The 20,923-nt window shown below is 43.7% G+C and overlaps 1 protein-coding gene across 5 annotated transcripts in view; it reads right to left on the bottom strand.

Annotated features, from left to right (window-relative positions):
• znf423 (zinc finger protein 423) overlaps positions 1-20,923 on the bottom strand; it is a 155,218-nt gene that overhangs the window by 112,070 nt on the left and 22,225 nt on the right. For all 5 annotated transcript variants that reach the window (XM_071203458.1, XM_034085109.2, XM_071203456.1 and 2 more), the window contains exon 2: positions 5,647-5,709. In XM_071203458.1, coding sequence (XP_071059559.1) covers positions 5,647-5,709 — 63 coding nt within the window. The remainder of the gene's footprint in view (positions 1-5,646; positions 5,710-20,923) is intronic.

Below are 20,923 nucleotides of genomic sequence, written 5' to 3'. Positions count from 1 at the left end.
TCAATTCACTATTGTGATTGATTGAAAACACCTGGGTCACATTTGTATCAACAATATTGTTAATCGGCTGAGTTTAATACTTAAATAGGCTTCATATCTATATTTCTGTATTGGGAGAAACCATTCTTCATCCCCATATTCAGCACCTGCCTTTACCCATAAATGGCGTAATCCTTTCATTTATAAACACATTTTGAGATTGGTAGTGGAATCAGGCTCCTAAGATTGAATAGTCAACTATTAGAACTGTGAAAATGCAATGTACATATTTGTTGTTGTTTGGATCTATGAGAAGACAAAATATTTACAGTTGTTAAGGAATATAGCCTGTAAACTGAATGTATCCACCTCTTATCTGACACACACAAATACACTTTTCTATCATCTGCTAGGTGGGGACATGCCAGTGATGGCCACACACACACACACACACACACACACACACAGAGTTATTAAGCGGTGAAGAACAATAACGCAGTAAGGTCTCGGTTTCTCAGTTTCAGCTTGGGGACCTGACAAACCTTTTCCATGATGACTCACTGGCTCTTTCTGTATGTGTCTCGGTGTGAAACAGCAAGAGTGTGTACATGTAGTCCATAGAAGACAAGAGTTGAGAAAAACAAAACTCTAGAGAAAGAGAGTAGGATTTCAAGGTGAACACAAACACACACACAAGCCTCTGAAGTGTACTCTTGTCTGGTTAGACATGTGTCTGCTGCCGGGTTTATTCTCCTTTATGACAATGAACATACTTTAAAGTCTGAACTCTGGCAACCCTGCTGCTCCCTGTAATTTCCAACTTTTTCTCAACCGTTCCCTTTCTCTGTCCTTGGCAACTTCATCCTTTTTTTATTCTCCCAGCACACCAGGGGAGCAAGGGAACAAGAGACGGAAAAAAGGGGAGGACGCTAGGGGACAAGTTGTTTTTCTGTCCCACAGAGGGGTGGTTGGGCAAAAGGGAAAAGAGAGACAGAGTGTGTTGGGGCACCTTCGACCTCCGAGGGCTCCTCTCTGGGGCAGGAGGGAGGAAAGGAGGAAGGAGGTGATGTAGGGAAGGAAGAGAGTAGGTTGGCTCGATGCTATTCCCCTTTGAGTCACCCTCCCACCTCCCTCTGCCTTCCCTCCCGCGGGTCTGTCCAAACTCAACACACATTTTCCAGAGAAAATAAAAGAGAGAAAGAAAAAAAAGTAAAGAAAAAGGAGGGCTGGAAGTTTGTGAATTTAACAAAAGTATGGGACACTATTTTTCTCCCTTCTCTGTGTTAGTCTCCCACTCTGTCCTTGTGGACACCATCTCCCTGGGAGTAAAGGAAACAAGGTCTGCTTGAATTAGGGATAGGCAGCAATTCTCACTCCTTTTCTCACACTCCCACAAACTCTAAGGGGAGCACGGATAAAGAGTAGGAAAAAAAAGGTATGAGACAGAAGAAGAGAGACAGAGATAGGGACAGACAATGAGGAAACAGAAGCAGAAGCAGAAAGAGACAGAGAAAGAAAGGAGAAGAGATGGATGGAGAGGGAATTGATGGTAGGATTCAAATTGAAAGAGTGGCTGAGTAAGGGAATATGGGACAGCGTGTTTTTATGGTAGGAAGAGTGTGAGATAGGTGTGTGTGTGTGCATGTGTGTGTCATGGGACTCTAGCTTCCTGCAGGAACTGACACACACAGCAGTTCTAGTGAGCCACCCAGGACCTCAGTCAGCACCCCCCTTCACACACACACACACACACACACACACACACACACGGCACCCCTGGAGGAGTGTTAGTACAGGTCTGAGGAGGAAGGGGGGTGAGGATGGGAGGATTTAGGACGTCATAGACACCCCTAGGGTCATACTTTCCCCTCCTTCTATCCCCGTAGAGCTGAACGAGAGACAGGGCAGCAGAGGTAGAGAGAGAGAGAGATAACTGCATATTTACCACATTCAGCAGTATCTTGTGTCCCTGTAGGGATCTAGTCAGAGGAAGTGTTTAACTGTTCTCTGATAGGCTGCAAACCAGAGCAGAAAAAGTGGCTACAGCTGGCAAACAACTGCGCTAGTCAAAGTCGTTTTGCCATGGTTTGTAAAATGTGATCATAACTGTGTCAATGACAACGGTGAGAACAAGGTAAATAGCCTTGTTATGCTTTGTGATTTGGTACCAGTAGAAGCATCACTCTTTAGTCTTTACCCATGAATCTTTGGTTTATTAAAGCCGTTTGAAAAAGAGTTTCCCAAATACTCTAGAGTCGATTATTCAGTAACTCAATCTATTAAGCCAAGGAAACACCAAGCCGATTTTGGCCGTCGATGGATGTCAGGTCGACGATGAGTGTCCTGTCGCCCTACTCAGATTGGTGTGTCCCGCACCGTCGTGTCTTTTCGGCCGTGCCAACACCTTTTTGACCGAAAACCTACCAAGTCGAATCGGTAGGCAATCGGCCAAAGGCTGTCGGTCAAATAAATCACTCTGATTGGCTGTTCAGCTAGCGAATCAGTGCATGAGAAGCGAAACGGAAGTGAGGGACCCAAAAAAACTATTAAGAAGGCAAATCTGAGCTTTCATTTAACTCCAGATCTCGACACAGGTTCGGGAAAGCCCCATGAGCTTCTCGCTGTAGAGTGAAAATGGAACGCACACGCTATTTGTTGTTTGTTTATATCACGCCGTCTGTTCTTCTTCTCTCGGTGTATCACGCAGTCTATCTTCCAGTTGCCTCTTTTGAATGACGAATACACACTACCGACGCCTGCTGGTAAGGAGAGTTATTGCGGTCTTTGCGGTGTGTTCCAGTGCGACACATGGCCAAGACGCAGGAGACGTGAGGCGACACAACTGTGTCAGTTCTTTGGTGTCAGCTTGGTGTGTCCCTACCTTTAGACGTCAATCGATCTAGATGCACTTGTGAGGAGGCGGGGGCTTATGCCAACATTTTAATATCTCACTAGGGGCTCTAGTATCTTGAGCAGAGCACATTTTTTTGTACTGTTTGCTTATGAAGACAAAATGATTATTTTAAGAAAGTAATCAATACTTATCAGTTGCAAGTAAATTAGAGCTGAACCAGCAAGGATCAAATGATCTTAAAATAGATCTGCTGAATTTCGACTATATCAAAAAGGCAAAAGGCACAAATCGCTTCAAAGTTAGAGTGACAGTTTAAAAATACCGTAAACTGCCATACAATTCTAAAGTTATGAGTGGTCAGGTTACACACTTTGTATTGTTATAAAAAATGTGTGCTTCAATTAACACATTTTGCGTAAACCATGAGGGTCACTCAAAGCTTACTCTCATATGTCCTCTGTAGTCAGTTTGGACTTGTTATTTTCAGTAAAAATGAACGCGTTAAAGCAAAAAAAAATTACCGCCACTAATTATTTTAACGCGATTAACGCATGTGTACTTTTTGTCCTCGGCCGCCCCGTCAGAGAGCATCGAGTTTAAAATACCATCTACAAGCTGATGCTGACAGCCCCGCTGCTGCCGCCCGCTTGTGGCAGACCCGGCAGACCACACTTCCACGCTCACCGGCAGGCACCGACTGGCCATCGGGAGGACCGGGAGGGTGTGTGTATGTGTGGCGCGAGCGAGCGAGGCATACCTTACGTGTATTGCTGTTGTTAGCATCTGGTGCTAGCGAGCTGCGCTAACGGATATAAGTAGCTGTTTCAATGAAAACAGAGGAGCGACATTTCGCCGAGCACTTGACTTTATGCAGGTAGCCAGACAGTGGGACATTGTACGAAAAGTCAGCACACTCCGCACGGATAGTGCGCGCAACATGATTGCAGCGTCCAGGCAGCTCCCATTCGAGCATATGCCTTGAGCTGCACATAGCTCTAACGATCCATCACAGTGTCCATCTCCATCCACACACACACACACACAGTATTGTATTATTGTATGAGAGAGGTTCCAGGTTGAATTGAGGCGAATATTTGTAATGTTCAGAGGTTGTTGTGTTTAATATTCATGAGAATATTTGTCATTGTTCAAATGATAATAAACACACATCCATCCATCCATCCATCTTCTCCCGCTTATCCGTGGTCGGGTCGCGGGGGTAGCAGTTCCAGCAGAGAGCCCCAAACTTTCTTTTCCCTGGCGACATCAACCAGCTCTGACTGGGGGGTCCCAAGGCGCTCCCAGGCCAGCGAAGAGATATAATCCCTCCACCTGGTCCTAGGTCTACCCCTTGGTCTCTTCCCAGCTGGACGTGCCTGGAACACCTCCCTAGGGAGGCGCCCAGGTGGCATCCTAACTAGGTGCCCGAACCACCTCAACTGGCTCCTTTCGACGCAAAGGAGGAGCGGCTCAATTCCGAGTCCCTCCCTGATGACCGAACTTCTCACCTTATCCCTAAGGGAGACACCAGCCACCCGGCGGAGAAAACCCATCTCGGCCGCCTGTATCCGTGATCTCGTTCTTTCGGTCATGACCCATCCTTCATGACCATAGGTGAGGGTAGGAACGAAAATGGCCCGGTAGACAGAGAGCTTTGCCTTCTGGCTCAGCTCCCTTTTCGTCACAACGGTGCGGTAAGCGACTGCAGTCTTGTTCTCGAGTGAGGGAACAATGGAGCGTGATAAACACACATATAAAGCATATTTGTCCACTCATATGTTGATAAGAATATTAAAAACTTGAAAAATATCCCTCTAAGGTACATTTAGAACAGATACAAAATGTGCGATTAATCGCGATTAACTATGGACAATCATGCAATTAAATATTTTAATCGACTGACAGCCCTAGTAAAAATACAATAAATAAAACACATCCAATGAATCCATATCTGCCATCCATCTTGAGACACATGCATGAACTTCAGAGCACAGCTGGTTCAGTTGCTCCTTCCCAAAAAAGGTTGAGTGAGAATTCATTTCAAATTTCCATCACATGGTGGAAACAAGAGCGAATAGAAGTGGGGAGGGAGAGACTGGATAAAGAAATACAGCAGTTGGTTTGGAGAAACAGCAAAACTCAAGAAAAGAACAAAAAGAAAAGCCCTAGCATCTTTCTGACTTCCTCCCAGGATATCACTAGACCACAGAGAGTAGTGAAAAAGCACACAAATCTCTCTCTTGTCCCCCCCTCCACCCATCTTTCCCTCTCCATATCCCCTTTGTCATGTCTCTTTCCATTCAGTCCGACTCCTGAGACCAACTAGTGCTCTGTCTCTTGTCACATCTCCCTCTCATTTCTTCTTTTTCTCTTCAAATCTCCTCTTTACTCACTTATATGGTTTTTCCTTTCTCCTAATACTTTTACCAACCCCTCCACCCTTACTCCTCTATTTTCACTTCATTTGTTATCCTTGATATCCCTCTGAGCAGGCCATTATAAACCACGTGGAATTCATATTACAAACGGTGTGCGTCTCTGTGTGAGAACCGTATAGACTTAAGCCTCTTGTGTGTATCTGACAGCTTGCTGGAACTTGATGACATTATATCTGTGTGTGTGTGTGTGTGTGTGTGTGTGTGTGTGTGTGTGTGTGTGTGTGTGTGTGTGTGTGTGTGTGTGTGTGTGTGTGTGTGTGTGTGTGTGTGTGTGTGTGTGTGTGTGTGTGTGTGTGTGTGTGTGTGTGTGTGTGTGTGTGTGTGTGTGTGTGTGTGTGTGTGTGTGTGTGTGTGTGTGTGTGTGTGTGTACACACCTGTTTGGACAGTTGATTCATCCCAGGTCCCTCCACACTCTGAGGACTCCCCTTCTTCTACCGCTGAGGGGAAAGTAGAGGAAAGACACATGAAAATGTATGTTTGGCATGGAAAACTTAAAAGTCAGACTGTACTGTGTAGTGCAAGAGCCATGAAGGAAAGCATAACATCACAAGCTTAACATGTTAAGGTGACCCACACTTTGACACTTGATAAGTCTGAGGGGTTAAACTGAACGACATGTTTGTTTAAAATAACTCCAATTAGTTTTCCACTAATGGTTTGTTTCCAGAAAGAAAAAAAGTGTTACTTGGTTTTCTGGATGTTCCTCCCCAATTTTGGATTGAACATCTTTAGAAACTATGATCCCACCATAAGCAGTTTTATTGGATGGTTATGGAGTCTTCATGTGTCAACTTTTGCAAATGCGTACCATCTGAAACACCCCTAAAAATAGACCCAGGTAGCTACAAAGATGGTAGCATATTAGCATATTGACGATGACAATGTGCTAAGATCTCTTTGGCACAGAGCTGATCAGAGCTGGAATGTGTCACTGACTTCCTGGGTACAACAGGAAGGAGGGAAGTACAGCTGGCACACAAACAGGAAATGGCTGGAGCCTCCACACAATGGGGTTTCCTGCACCCCCCTTCCCACCGCCTGATTCCTTACTTCTCACTTACTCACCTCTGTCTCTGATCTCTCAAACCCTGATTTTCCTGTGCTCCCCAGTGACCCCCCCTCCCAGCTCTGCAGCTATTAATATACCTCTCCTCAGATTCCTTACTCCATTTCCTCATCAGCTCCCACTTGACCCACCCTATCCTCACAGTTTAGCTAAGCCAAAGGCTCAAATGAAAACAAGAAGTTATAAATCAGTGAAGTGTTCCTTTGACAAGAAAAACAAAAGGTTGAGATGTTCCTACTCAGTTCAACCCCATGGCTTCAAATTAACAGTTGAATACATTGAGTATTTTTGCAGGTCAAATATAAGGCCGAATATTTGGTTGCTAAAAAATATTGATGTTCAAGTTTCGTTGGTAGAAATGTAGACCATTAGAACATTTAAAAATCAGTAGTGAACCAACAAGACAAGTTCAGTTGGATGACAGATGTTGAAACTTCCTGCCAATATGTATTTGCAAATGCAGGTCTCTTTAAAAGGTTGAACTGTACAACAAAAGCCTACAGTTGAACCCTTTCATTGGAGTGATCCATAGCGGGCCATATTGTGAAAGGAACAAGCATTGACACTTTTACATGCAACTGTTGAATGTGTGAGTGACTTCATCTTTTACTGGCCAGAGTTAACACCAGGCTGGGTTTTCCATTATACACAGCCATACAGTATTCACACACCTAAACACACATGGCTGATCATGATGTTATTACAACCTAGTTAACAAAGCATTTTCTCCCTAAATATAATGAAGCCCAACCTGCTGAAAATATGTAACAAACATGCAGAAATACTTCTTTGTGAAATTCAAATGAAGCATTTCACGATGCTGGTGAACATGTTCCAATAATGCGGTGAAATCTCTGTAGGCTGCTAGTCACTTCGCCAAGTCAAAATGAATGTAATATTGGCGACATTCATTAGGATTAAACAATTGTTTTGGTTACTGCAGAGAAGTCCTACAAAAAGAGATAATTAATTTTAAATGTCTAGCTTCCCCCTGTGGTGTAGTTGCTTTTTACTACAGGGACAAATTAGGCGTATTACCACAATTATGACATAACATGTTACAATATTGATGGACCCACTGTAACCAAGAGCTGGGATGAATATAACAAACCAATCATTACAGAGCATGTCTTCCACAAAAAATGTAAGAAAATCTTAAAATGTACTACAAAAGCCGCGTTCACACTGCGGTACTTTTCCCACAAAGGTTCATGCGAACTTAGTTCATGCGAACTTAGTTCATGATCGCGTTCACACCAAAAAGAGCCGGTACTAAAAGTAGTTCATGCGAACCTTTTTACCCCCTCGAAAGTCCCTGCTAGAGAGCAGGGACTTTCGAGCGGCTCTTTTTTGAGGAAAAGAGCTATATTCCTGATTGGCTGGGCGGATTGCAAACCACGCCCCGTAAAACTCCCAAAAAGTTTTGTGAAGCCGCCATTTTATATCCTTGCATTAGCATTATTAGCATTAGCATTAGCCCAGCGCAGAAACGCAGAGAGACTAACTTATGGCAACACAAAATAAAACATGGAGCGGTGGAGATGAGGAGATGTCGGCGTTTCTGGCGATTTACTCGGAAGGCTTCAGTAGAAGCTGCTGGGACTCCCAGCAGCTTCTACTGAAGCCAGTCCCCAACTCCGGGGACTTCGGCCGGGGACTTTGGGCGGCAGTATACGCCGTGAAGTGGGTTGCGGCCTGCCAGTAAACCCAAAGCAGAAGAAGAAGTGACGTCAGCGGCTTCATTTGCCTAATCCACCCCCAGGGACTTTTTCTGGTGTGAACGCGATCTGTACTTAGTTCATGCGAACTAAAGAGTTTGCATGAACTAAGTTCGCATGAACCTTTGTGGGAAAAGTACCGCAGTGTGAACGCGGCTAAAGTCAGCTGATTTGTTATTCTAGACCACAAAACATACAACAAACAAGTTTTGCGTCCCATAACGTGGAGGCAATAGTAAAGAAGATACAACACACACACACACACACGCACAGGTGCCCCAAGAAATTGCAGTCCTACAGTACCACACTAATAGCCAGAAATGTGATTCTGAGTCACTATGTCACTTTTTATACTTTTCAGATTTTGGTGGAGTGAGAAAGCTTGTGTGGGTCAAGAAACGCAGATCGATAAGCCTATCCCAAAACAATAGTCTTTTACTACTACCCAAAATTGAGAAGGCCTGACTTCCCCTTCTCAAAATGAAAGAAACAAACCCGTTTCAGCACTTGGATCAGGTCTGAAATCTCCCTTTGAGAGTCTGGGACCGTGGCTGGTTCTGAGGGGCCAAGTGTAGACCATAGTGTGCTTTTAATGGACTAATGGATCCCAGGATAAACACACACACAGCACACGGACATATGCACTGGAGACCGACCCACCCAGGATTTTGACTTGAATGCTGTGCGTCTGTCAGAACCCAGCGCCGATTGAGACCTCCCACCATGACTAACATGTCTGCCAAACACAGCAGACCAGAAACACATGAGAGAAGGTATGGGAAGACAGAACCAGAAGATAAACACAGTACTTCCTCGAAGTTGTTAAAAGAGGCTTTCCTTCAAAAACACCTTATATTACCCAGCTTGAGAGAGGTGCAAGAATTAATCCTAAAACATAGATTTGAGATCGCACTTAAAGGTGGGGTAGGTAAGTTTCAGAAACTGGCTCGAGATACACTTTTTGTTATAATTCCATGGAATGCTCTTAACATCCCGATAGCAATGAATATCTTAAGTGCTTTGACAAAACTCCATAAAACAATTTCATCTGTAGAAGCCGTAATACTGTAAAAAAGTACACCAGGCAGGTAGGCCCACCTGCCTGTCAGCCTTCCATCGGGGCACACATTTATCTCGTGCCCTCATTGGTCATGTGCCCGTTCGTGTGTGTTGGAGGAGGGGCTCTATAAGGAAGTGGCAGATTTTCTCCGGTTGTGTATTTTCAAATTCTAACGATCTCGAGCCGGGTTCTCAAACTTACCTACCCCACCTTTAAGGGTTCCAATGTCTGAATCAACGTGTTTAAATAATTTGCCTGAAGTAAATGTTCTGGTTAGAGATGTTCACATATTTTCTATGACTTAAAATGCCTTAGTAAATACTCCACCAGAGAATGACAGAAGCTCTGTGTCTTAAAAACGGGGGTTGCTAAGTGCTAACAAGCTAACCTTAGCCTAGTAGTGATTACGCGTTGCCATGCGATGGGCCATGTGCTTAGCCTTACGTTAGCTTTACATCTGATGCATTATTGCCTCAAAAATCATAGAAGTTGTGTTAATATGTGGAGTTTTAACTATCGCATAAGTCCCATAAATGTGTTTGCCAAAGATCTTATTCCCTGCAATATTCTGAAATCAAATGAAAATATCCCATTGTTTGCTTCGAGGGATCCTTTGCGATGCTAACTTCCGGGTCAGCCTCCAAAAATACGTCATTAATGCACTATATTAAGACATGTGTTGGGTTGCATGCTTAATACAATACTACACCTTGAGTTTATTCGCAAGATGCCAAGAAACGGTGTATAATGTATTTTGTAAGCATCCATTAATGCCACAGCACCGGTTTCAGAGCACTAGCATCTGTGCTTCCTCCCTAACGATATTATGGAGCCCCACTGACTTAAAGGAAGGAGGAAGAATCTTCTGGAACCTCCATCAAATGAGGGCACTATCACTTTCACTTATGGACAGAGATCTGAATCAAAGGTTTCATTTTCTGAAAAGCAGTGTTCTCTAGTGACTCCACACTGGCTTGAAACGGCTTCCCCAGTCTTTTTGCGACAGGGATTCTCCGTATTTTCTCTCCGACAAATAAAAAGGCGAGAGTTTGGGATGTTATAGAAAGACCTAGATGTACTGGTGGTATCTCTGCCTCTTATAAAAGCCCATTTTCCTGATGAGACAGCAGGGAATACATTGTGTTTCATTAGCCAAGTAACATAGCTTTATTTAGATTCCCTTATCCTCCCTCTGTCCCCCCTCAGAGACACACACACCGTTACTGTGAACCCTACACACACCAGGGGGTGTATGTGTGTGGCTGTGTGGGAATGGTTCAACATGTTTGCACATACTGGATCAGAAAAATGGGGGGAGAGTTCAATTAAATGTGTTGTAAAAAAGTGTGTGTGGATTACGTTTAGAGAGAGACCTGAAGTATGTGCGTCTGTTAGGAACAATACCGCATTCAGGTATCAATTAGGATGCACAATTTTGAAAGCAATTACTAAGTATGATCATATTGACAGATATTGAAATAGCGGTATGATTTGTTATTAGAGGGAACTAAACATTATTCACTTTATTTTTGAATAATATATCAAAACGTTAAAAAGAATGAAATTGTTGTACCAAATTAATATTTTTCTGTCTGCACACTATACAATAAATATTTGTATATAGGGCCTTTACCAAATATTAGAGACAGAGTGTGTTGGGGCACCTTCGACCTCCGAGGGCTCCTCTCTGGGGCAGGAGGGAGGAAAGGAGGAAGGAGGTGATGTAGGGAAGGAAGAGAGTAGGTTGGCTCGATGCTATTCCCCTTTGAGTCACCCTCCCACCTCCCTCTGCCTTCCCTCCCGCGGGTCTGTCCAAACTCAACACACATTTTCCAGAGAAAATAAAAGAGAGAAGAAAAAAAAGTAAAGAAAAAGGAGGGCTGGAAGTTTGTGAATTTAACAAAAGTATGGGACACTATTTTTCTCCCTTCTCTGTGTTAGTCTCCCACTCTGTCCTTGTGGACACCATCTCCCTGGGAGTAAAGGAAACAAGGTCTGCTTGAATTAGGGATAGGCAGCAATTCTCACTCCTTTTCTCACACTCCCACAAACTCTAAGGGGAGCACGGATAAAGAGTAGGAAAAAAAAGGTATGAGACAGAAGAAGAGAGACAGAGATAGGGACAGACAATGAGGAAACAGAAGCAGAAGCAGAAAGAGACAGAGAAAGAAAGGAGAAGAGATGGATGGAGAGGGAATTGATGGTAGGATTCAAATTGAAAGAGTGGCTGAGTAAGGGAATATGGGACAGCGTGTTTTTATGGTAGGAAGAGTGTGAGATAGGTGTGTGTGTGTGCATGTGTGTGTCATGGGACTCTAGCTTCCTGCAGGAACTGACACACACAGCAGTTCTAGTGAGCCACCCAGGACCTCAGTCAGCACCCCCCTTCACACACACACACACACACACACACACACACACACGGCACCCCTGGAGGAGTGTTAGTACAGGTCTGAGGAGGAAGGGGGGTGAGGATGGGAGGATTTAGGACGTCATAGACACCCCTAGGGTCATACTTTCCCCTCCTTCTATCCCCGTAGAGCTGAACGAGAGACAGGGCAGCAGAGGTAGAGAGAGAGAGAGATAACTGCATATTTACCACATTCAGCAGTATCTTGTGTCCCTGTAGGGATCTAGTCAGAGGAAGTGTTTAACTGTTCTCTGATAGGCTGCAAACCAGAGCAGAAAAAGTGGCTACAGCTGGCAAACAACTGCGCTAGTCAAAGTCGTTTTGCCATGGTTTGTAAAATGTGATCATAACTGTGTCAATGACAACGGTGAGAACAAGGTAAATAGCCTTGTTATGCTTTGTGATTTGGTACCAGTAGAAGCATCACTCTTTAGTCTTTACCCATGAATCTTTGGTTTATTAAAGCCGTTTGAAAAAGAGTTTCCCAAATACTCTAGAGTCGATTATTCAGTAACTCAATCTATTAAGCCAAGGAAACACCAAGCCGATTTTGGCCGTCGATGGATGTCAGGTCGACGATGAGTGTCCTGTCGCCCTACTCAGATTGGTGTGTCCCGCACCGTCGTGTCTTTTCGGCCGTGCCAACACCTTTTTGACCGAAAACCTACCAAGTCGAATCGGTAGGCAATCGGCCAAAGGCTGTCGGTCAAATAAATCACTCTGATTGGCTGTTCAGCTAGCGAATCAGTGCATGAGAAGCGAAACGGAAGTGAGGGACCCAAAAAAACTATTAAGAAGGCAAATCTGAGCTTTCATTTAACTCCAGATCTCGACACAGGTTCGGGAAAGCCCCATGAGCTTCTCGCTGTAGAGTGAAAATGGAACGCACACGCTATTTGTTGTTTGTTTATATCACGCCGTCTGTTCTTCTTCTCTCGGTGTATCACGCAGTCTATCTTCCAGTTGCCTCTTTTGAATGACGAATACACACTACCGACGCCTGCTGGTAAGGAGAGTTATTGCGGTCTTTGCGGTGTGTTCCAGTGCGACACATGGCCAAGACGCAGGAGACGTGAGGCGACACAACTGTGTCAGTTCTTTGGTGTCAGCTTGGTGTGTCCCTACCTTTAGACGTCAATCGATCTAGATGCACTTGTGAGGAGGCGGGGGCTTATGCCAACATTTAATATCTCACTAGGGGCTCTAGTATCTTGAGCAGAGCACATTTTTTTGTACTGTTTGCTTATGAAGACAAAATGATTATTTTAAGAAAGTAATCAATACTTATCAGTTGCAAGTAAATTAGAGCTGAACCAGCAAGGATCAAATGATCTTAAAATAGATCTGCTGAATTTCGACTATATCAAAAAGGCAAAAGGCACAAATCGCTTCAAAGTTAGAGTGACAGTTTAAAAATACCGTAAACTGCCATACAATTCTAAAGTTATGAGTGGTCAGGTTACACACTTTGTATTGTTATAAAAAATGTGTGCTTCAATTAACACATTTTGCGTAAACCATGAGGGTCACTCAAAGCTTACTCTCATATGTCCTCTGTAGTCAGTTTGGACTTGTTATTTTCAGTAAAAATGAACGCGTTAAAGCAAAAAAAATTACCGCCACTAATTATTTTAACGCGATTAACGCATGTGTACTTTTTGTCCTCGGCCGCCCCGTCAGAGAGCATCGAGTTTAAAATACCATCTACAAGCTGATGCTGACAGCCCCGCTGCTGCCGCCCGCTTGTGGCAGACCCGGCAGACCACACTTCCACGCTCACCGGCAGGCACCGACTGGCCATCGGGAGGACCGGGAGGGTGTGTGTATGTGTGGCGCGAGCGAGCGAGGCATACCTTACGTGTATTGCTGTTGTTAGCATCTGGTGCTAGCGAGCTGCGCTAACGGATATAAGTAGCTGTTTCAATGAAAACAGAGGAGCGACATTTCGCCGAGCACTTGACTTTATGCAGGTAGCCAGACAGTGGGACATTGTACGAAAAGTCAGCACACTCCGCACGGATAGTGCGCGCAACATGATTGCAGCGTCCAGGCAGCTCCCATTCGAGCATATGCCTTGAGCTGCACATAGCTCTAACGATCCATCACAGTGTCCATCTCCATCACACACACACACACACAGTATTGTATTATTGTATGAGAGAGGTTCCAGGTTGAATTGAGGCGAATATTTGTAATGTTCAGAGGTTGTTGTGTTTAATATTCATGAGAATATTTGTCATTGTTCAAATGATAATAAACACATCCATCCATCCATCCATCTTTCCCCGCTTATCCGTGGTCGGGTCGCGGGGGTAGCAGTTCCAGCAGAGAGCCCCAAACTTTCTTTTCCCTGGCGACATCAACCAGCTCTGACTGGGGGATCCCAAGGCGCTCCCAGGCCAGCGAAGAGATATAATCCCTCCACCTGGTCCTAGGTCTACCCCTTGGTCTCTTCCCAGCTGGACGTGCCTGGACACCTCCCTAGGGAGGCGCCCAGGTGGCATCCTAACTAGGTGCCCGAACCACCTCAACTGGCTCCTTTCGACGCAAAGGAGGAGCGGCTCAATTCCGAGTCCCTCCCTGATGACCGAACTTCTCACCTTATCCTAAGGGAGACACCAGCCACCCGGCGGAGAAAACCCATCTCGGCCGCCTGTATCCGTGATCTCGTTCTTTCGGTCATGACCCATCCTTCATGACCATAGGTGAGGGTAGGAACGAAAATGGCCCGGTAGACAGAGAGCTTTGCCTTCTGGCTCAGCTCCCTTTTCGTCACAACGGTGCGGTAAGCGACTGCAGTCTTGTCTCGAGTGAGGGAACAATGGAGCGTGATAAAACACACATATAAAGCATATTTGTCCACTCATATGTTGATAAGAATATTAAAAAACTTGAAAAATATCCCTCTAAGGTACATTTAGAACAGATACAAAATGTGCGATTAATCGCGATTAACTATGGACAATCATGCAATTAAATATTTAATCGACTGACAGCCCTAGTAAAAATACAATAAATACAACCCATCCAATGAATCCATATCTGCCATCCATCTTGAGACACATGCATGAACTTCAGAGCACAGCTGGTTCAGTTGCTCCTTCCCAAAAAAGGTTGAGTGAGAATTCATTTCAAATTTCCATCACATGGTGGAAACAAGAGCGAATAGAAGTGGGGAGGGAGAGACTGGATAAAGAAATACAGCAGTTGGTTTGGAGAAACAGCAAAACTCAAGAAAAGAACAAAAAGAAAAGCCCTAGCATCTTTCTGACTTCCTCCCAGGATATCACTAGACCACAGAGAGTAGTGAAAAAGCACACAAATCTCTCTCTTGTCCCCCCCTCCACCCATCTTTCCCTCTCCATATCCCCTTTGTCATGTCTCTTTCCATTCAGTCCGACTCCTGAGACCAACTAGTGCTCTGTCTCTTGTCACATCTCCCTCTCATTTCTTCTTTTTCTCTTCAAATCTCCTCTTTACTCACTTATATGGTTTTTCCTTCTCCTAATACTTTTACCAACCCCTCCACCCTTACTCCTCTATTTTCACTTCATTTGTTATCCTTGATATCCCTCTGAGCAGGCCATTATAAACCACGTGGAATTCATATTACAAACAGTGTGCGTCTCTGTGTGAGAACCGTATAGACTTAAGCCTCTTGTGTGTATCTGACAGCTTGCTGGAACTTGATGACATTATATCTGTGTGTGTGTGTGTGTGTGTGTGTGTGTGTGTGTGGTGTGTGTGTGTGTGTGTGTGTGTGTGTGTGTGTGTGTGTGTGTGTGTGTGTGTGTGTGTGTGTGTGTGTGTGTGTGTGTGTGTGTGTGTGTGTGTGTGTGTGTGTGTGTGTGTGGTGTGTGTGTGTGTGTGTGTGTGTGTGTGTGTGTGTGTGTGTGTGTGTGTACACACCCCTGTTTGGACCGTTGATTCATCCCAGGTCCCTCCACACTCTGAGGACTCCCCTTCTTCTAACCGCTGAGGGGAAAGTAGAGGAAAGACCATGAAAATGTATGTTTGGCATGGAAAACTTAAAAGTCAGACTGTACTGTGTAGTGCACGAGCCATGAAGGAAAGCATAACATCACAAGCTTAACATGTTAAGGTGACCCACACTTTGACACTTGATAAGTCTGAGGGGTTAAACTGAACGACATGTTTGTTTAAAATAACTCCAATTAGTTTTCCACTAATGGTTTTGTTTCCAGAAAGAAAAAAAGTGTTACTTGGTTTTCTGGATGTTCCTCCCCAATTTTGGATTGAACATCTTTAGAAACTATGATCCCACCATAAGCAGTTTTATTGGATGGTTATGGAGTCTTCATGTGTCAACTTTTGCAAATGCGTACCATCTGAAACACCCCTAAAAATAGACCCAGGTAGCTACAAAGATGGTAGCATATTAGCATATTGACGATGACAATGTGCTAAGATCTCTTTGGCACAGAGCTGATCAGAGCTGGAATGTGTCACTGACTTCCTGGGTACAACAGGAAGGAGGGAAGTACAGCTGGCACACAAACAGGAAATGGCTGGAGCCTCCACACAATGGGGTTTCCTGCACCCCCCTTCCCACCGCCTGATTCCTTACTTCTCACTTACTCACCTCTGTCTCTGATCTCTCAAACCCTGATTTTCCTGTGCTCCCCAGTGACCCCCCTCCCAGCTCTGCAGCTATTAATATACCTCTCCTCAGATTCCTTACTCCATTTCCTCATCAGCTCCCACTTGACCCACCCTATCCTCACAGTTTAGCTAAGCCAAAGGCTCAAATGAAAACAAGAAGTTATAAATCAGTGAAGTGTTCCTTTGACAAGAAAAACAAAAGGTTGAGATGTTCCTACTCAGTTCAACCCCATGGCTTCAAATTAACAGTTGAATACATTGAGTATTTTTGCAGGTCAAATATAAGGCCGAATATTTGGTTGCTAAAAATATTGATGTTCAAGTTTCGTTGGTAGAAATGTAGACCATTAGAACATTTAAAAATCAGTAGTGAACCAACAAGACAAGTTCAGTTGGATGACAGATGTTGAAACTTCCTGCCAATATGTATTTGCAAATGCAGGTCTCTTTAAAAGGTTGAACTGTACAACAAAAGCCTACAGTTGAACCCTTTCATTGGAGTGATCCATAGCGGGCCATATTGTGAAAGGAACAAGCATTGACACTTTTACATGCAACTGTTGAATGTGTGAGTGACTTCATCTTTTACTGGCCAGAGTTAACACCAGGCTGGGTTTTCCATTATACACAGCCATACAGTATTCACACACCTAAACACACATGGCTGATCATGATGTTATTACAACCTAGTTAACAAAGCATTTTCTCCCTAAATATAATGAAGCCCAACCTGCTGAAAATATGTAACAAACATGCAGAAATACTTCTTTGTGAAATTCAAATGAAGCATTTCACGATGCTGGTGAACATGTTCCAATAATGCGGTGAAATCTCTGTAGGCTGCTAGTCACTTCGCCAAGTCAAAATGAATGTAATATTGGCGACATTCATTAGGATTAAACAATTGTTTTGGTTACTGCAGAGAAGTCCTACAAAAAGAGATAATTAATTTTAAATGTCTAGCTTCCCCCTGTGGTGTAGTTGCTTTTTACTACAGGGACAAATTAGGCGTATTACCACAATTATGACATAACATGTTACAATATTGATGGACCCACTGTAACCAAGAGCTGGGATGAATATAACAAACCCAATCATTACAGAGCATGTCTTCCACAAAAAATGTAAGAAAATCTTAAAATGTACTACAAAAGCCGCGTTCACACTGCGGTACTTTTCCCACAAAGGTTCATGCGAACTTAGTTCATGCGAACTTAGTTCATGATCGCGTTCACACCAAAAAGAGCCGGTACTAAAAGTAGTTCATGCGAACCTTTTTACCCCCTCGAAAGTCCCTGCTAGAGAGCAGGGACTTTCGAGCGGCTCTTTTTTGAGAAAAGAGCTATATTCCTGATTGGCTGGGCGGATTGCAAACCACGCCCCGTAAAACTCCCAAAAAGTTTTGTGAAGCCGCCATTTTATTATCCTTGCATTAGCATTATTAGCATTAGCATTAGCCCAGCGCAGAAACGCAGAGAGACTAACTTATGGCAACACAAAATAAAACATGGGAGCGGTGGAGATGAGGAGATGTCGGCGTTCTGGCGATTTACTCGGAAGGCTTCAGTAGAAGCTGCTGGGACTCCCAGCAGCTTCTACTGAAGCCAGTCCCCAACTCCGGGGACTTCCGGCCGGGGACTTTGGGCGGCAGTATACGCCGTGAAGTGGGTTGCGGCCTGCCAGTAAACCCAAAGCAGAAGAAGAAGTGACGTCAGCGGCTTCATTTGCCTAATCCACCCCCAGGGACTTTTTCTGGTGTGAACGCGATCTGTACTTAGTTCATGCGAACTAAAGAGTTTGCATGAACTAAGTTCGCATGAACCTTTGTGGGAAAAGTACCGCAGTGTGAACGCGGCTAAAGTCAGCTGATTTGTTATTCTAGACCACAAAAACATACAACAAACAAGTTTTGCGTCCCATAACGTGGAGGCAATAGTAAAGAAGATACAACACACACACACACACACGCACAGGTGCCCCAAGAAATTGCAGTCCTACAGTACCACACTAATAGCCAGAAATGTGATTCTGAGTCACTATGTCACTTTTTATACTTTTCAGATTTTGGTGGAGTGAGAAAGCTTGTGTGGGTCAAGAAACGCAGATCGATAAGCCTATCCCAAAACAATAGTCTTTTACTACTACCCAAAATTGAGAAGGCCTGACTTCCCCTTCTCAAAATGAAAGAAACAAACCCGTTTCAGCACTTGGATCAGGTCTGAAATCTCCCTTTGAGAGTCTGGGACCGTGGCTGGTTCTGAGGGGCCAAGTGTAGACCATAGTGTGCTTTTAATGGACTAATGGATCCCAGGATAAACACACACACAGCACACGGACATATGCACTGGAGACCGACCCACCCAGGATTTTGACTTGAATGCTGTGCGTCTGTCAGAACCCAGCGCCGATTGAGACCTCCCACCATGACTAACATGTCTGCCAAACACAGCAGACAGAAACACATGAGAGAAGGTATGGGAAGACAGAACCAGAAGATAAACACAGTACTTCCTCGAAGTTGTTAAAAAGAGGCTTTCCTTCAAAAACACCTTATATTACCCAGCTTGAGAGAGGTGCAAGAATTAATCCTAAAACATAGATTTGAGATCGCACTTAAAGGTGGGGTAGGTAAGTTTCAGAAACTGGCTCGAGATACACTTTTTGTTATATTCCATGGAATGCTCTTAACATCCCGATAGCAATGAATATCTTAAGTGCTTTGACAAAAACTCCATAAAACAATTTCATCTGTAGAAGCCGTAATACTGTAAAAAGTACAACCAGGCAGGTAGGCCCACCTGCCTGTCAGCCTTCCATCGGGGCACACATTTATCTCGTGCCCTCATTGGTCATGTGCCCGTTCGTGTGTGTTGGAGGAGGGGCTCTATAAGGAAGTGGCAGATTTTCTCCGGTTGTGTATTTTCAAATTCTAACGATCTCGAGCCGGTTTCTCAAACTTACCTACCCCACCTTTAAGGGTTCCAATGTCTGAATCAACGTGTTTAAATAATTTGCCTGAAGTAAATGTTCTGGTTAGAGATGTTCACATATTTTCTATGACTTAAAATGCCTTAGTAAATACTCCACCAGAGAATGACAGAAGCTTCTGTGTCTTAAAAACGGGGGTTGCTAAGTGCTAACAAGCTAACCTTTAGCCTAGTAGTGATTACGCGTTGCCATGCGATGGGCCATGTGCTTAGCCTTACGTTAGCTTTACATCTGATGCATTATTGCCTCAAAAATCATAGAAGTTGTGTTAATATGTGGAGTTTTAACTATCGCATAAGTCCCATAAATGTGTTTGCCAAAGATCTTATTCCCTGCAATATTCTGAAATCAAATGAAAATATCCCATTGTTTGCTTTCGAGGGATCCTTTGCGATGCTAACTTCCGGGTCAGCCTCCAAAAATACGTCATTAATGCACTATATTAAGACATGTGTTGGGTTGCATGCTTAATACAATACTACACCTTGAGTTTATTTCGCAAGATGCCAAGAAACGGTGTATAATGTATTTTGTAAGCATCCATTAATGCCACAGCACCTGTTTCAGAGCACTAGCATCTGTGCTTCCTCCCTAACGATATTATGGAGCCCCACTGACTTAAAGGAAGGAGGAAGAATCTTCTGGAACCTCCATCAAATGAGGGCACTATCACTTTCACTTATGGACAGAGATCTGAATCAAAGGTTTCATTTTCTGAAAAGCAGTGTTCTCTAGTGACTCCACACTGGCTTGAAACGGCTTCCCCAGTCTTTTTGCGACAGGGATTCTCCGTATTTTCTCTCCGACAAATAAAAAGGCGAGAGTTTGGGATGTTATAGAAAGACCTAGATGTACTGGTGGTATCTCTGCCTCTTATAAAAGCCCATTTTCCTGATGAGACAGCAGGGAATACATTGTGTTTCATTAGCCAAGTAACATAGCTTTATTTAGATTCCCTTATCCTCCCTCTGTCCCCCCTCAGAGACACACACACCGTTACTGTGAACCCTACACACACCAGGGGGTGTATGTGTGTGGCTGTGTGGGAATGGTTCAACATGTTTGCACATACTGGATCAGAAAAATGGGGGGAGAGTTCAATTAAATGTGTTGTAAAAAAGTGTGTGTGGATTACGTTTAGAGAGAGACCTGAAGTATGTGCGTCTGTTAGGAACAATACCGCATTCAGGTATCAATTAGGATGCACAATTTTGAAAGCAATTACTAAGTATGATCATATTGACAGATATTGAAATAGCGGTATGATTTGTAATATTAGAGGGAACTAAACATTATTCACTTTATTTTTGAATAATATATCAAAACGTTAAAAAGAATGAAATTGTTGTACCAAATTAATATTTTTCTGTCTGCACACTATACAATAAATATTTGTATATATAGGGCCTTTACCAAATATTGTGCTTGCTTTGATAGCACGATTTCGATAACAATTAAATTAGTTGTGCAGTCCTAGTACCAATGTCTTTCCACAAGTGTGTGTTGCTCAATCTCTTTTGTACCTAAAGTAAAAGTCCCTTTCTTTCACACTCCGGCCTGTAGTTTCTAACATGCAAACTGGCACAACTTCATTTAACTTCCCAGCATTAACATAGCTTCATACATGCGCTAATGACAGTTTTATAATTTGTATATTTTATTGTATCAAGCTGCTCAAACAAAGCTTTCAAGGTATCAGCAGCTTACAGAGTGTGGCCGGTGCGTGAACAATTAATTACTTCTAATTGGCCACACCTGTGATTGGTCCAAACGCAGGTGTTTTCAT

The sequence above is a fragment of the Pseudochaenichthys georgianus genome, chromosome 6, assembly GCF_902827115.2.
Source record: "Pseudochaenichthys georgianus chromosome 6, fPseGeo1.2, whole genome shotgun sequence".
Taxonomy (NCBI): Eukaryota; Metazoa; Chordata; class Actinopteri; order Perciformes; family Channichthyidae; genus Pseudochaenichthys; species Pseudochaenichthys georgianus.
The sequence above is the reverse complement of the archived record's forward strand: the minus strand, read 5'-3'. Positions and strand labels throughout refer to the sequence as shown.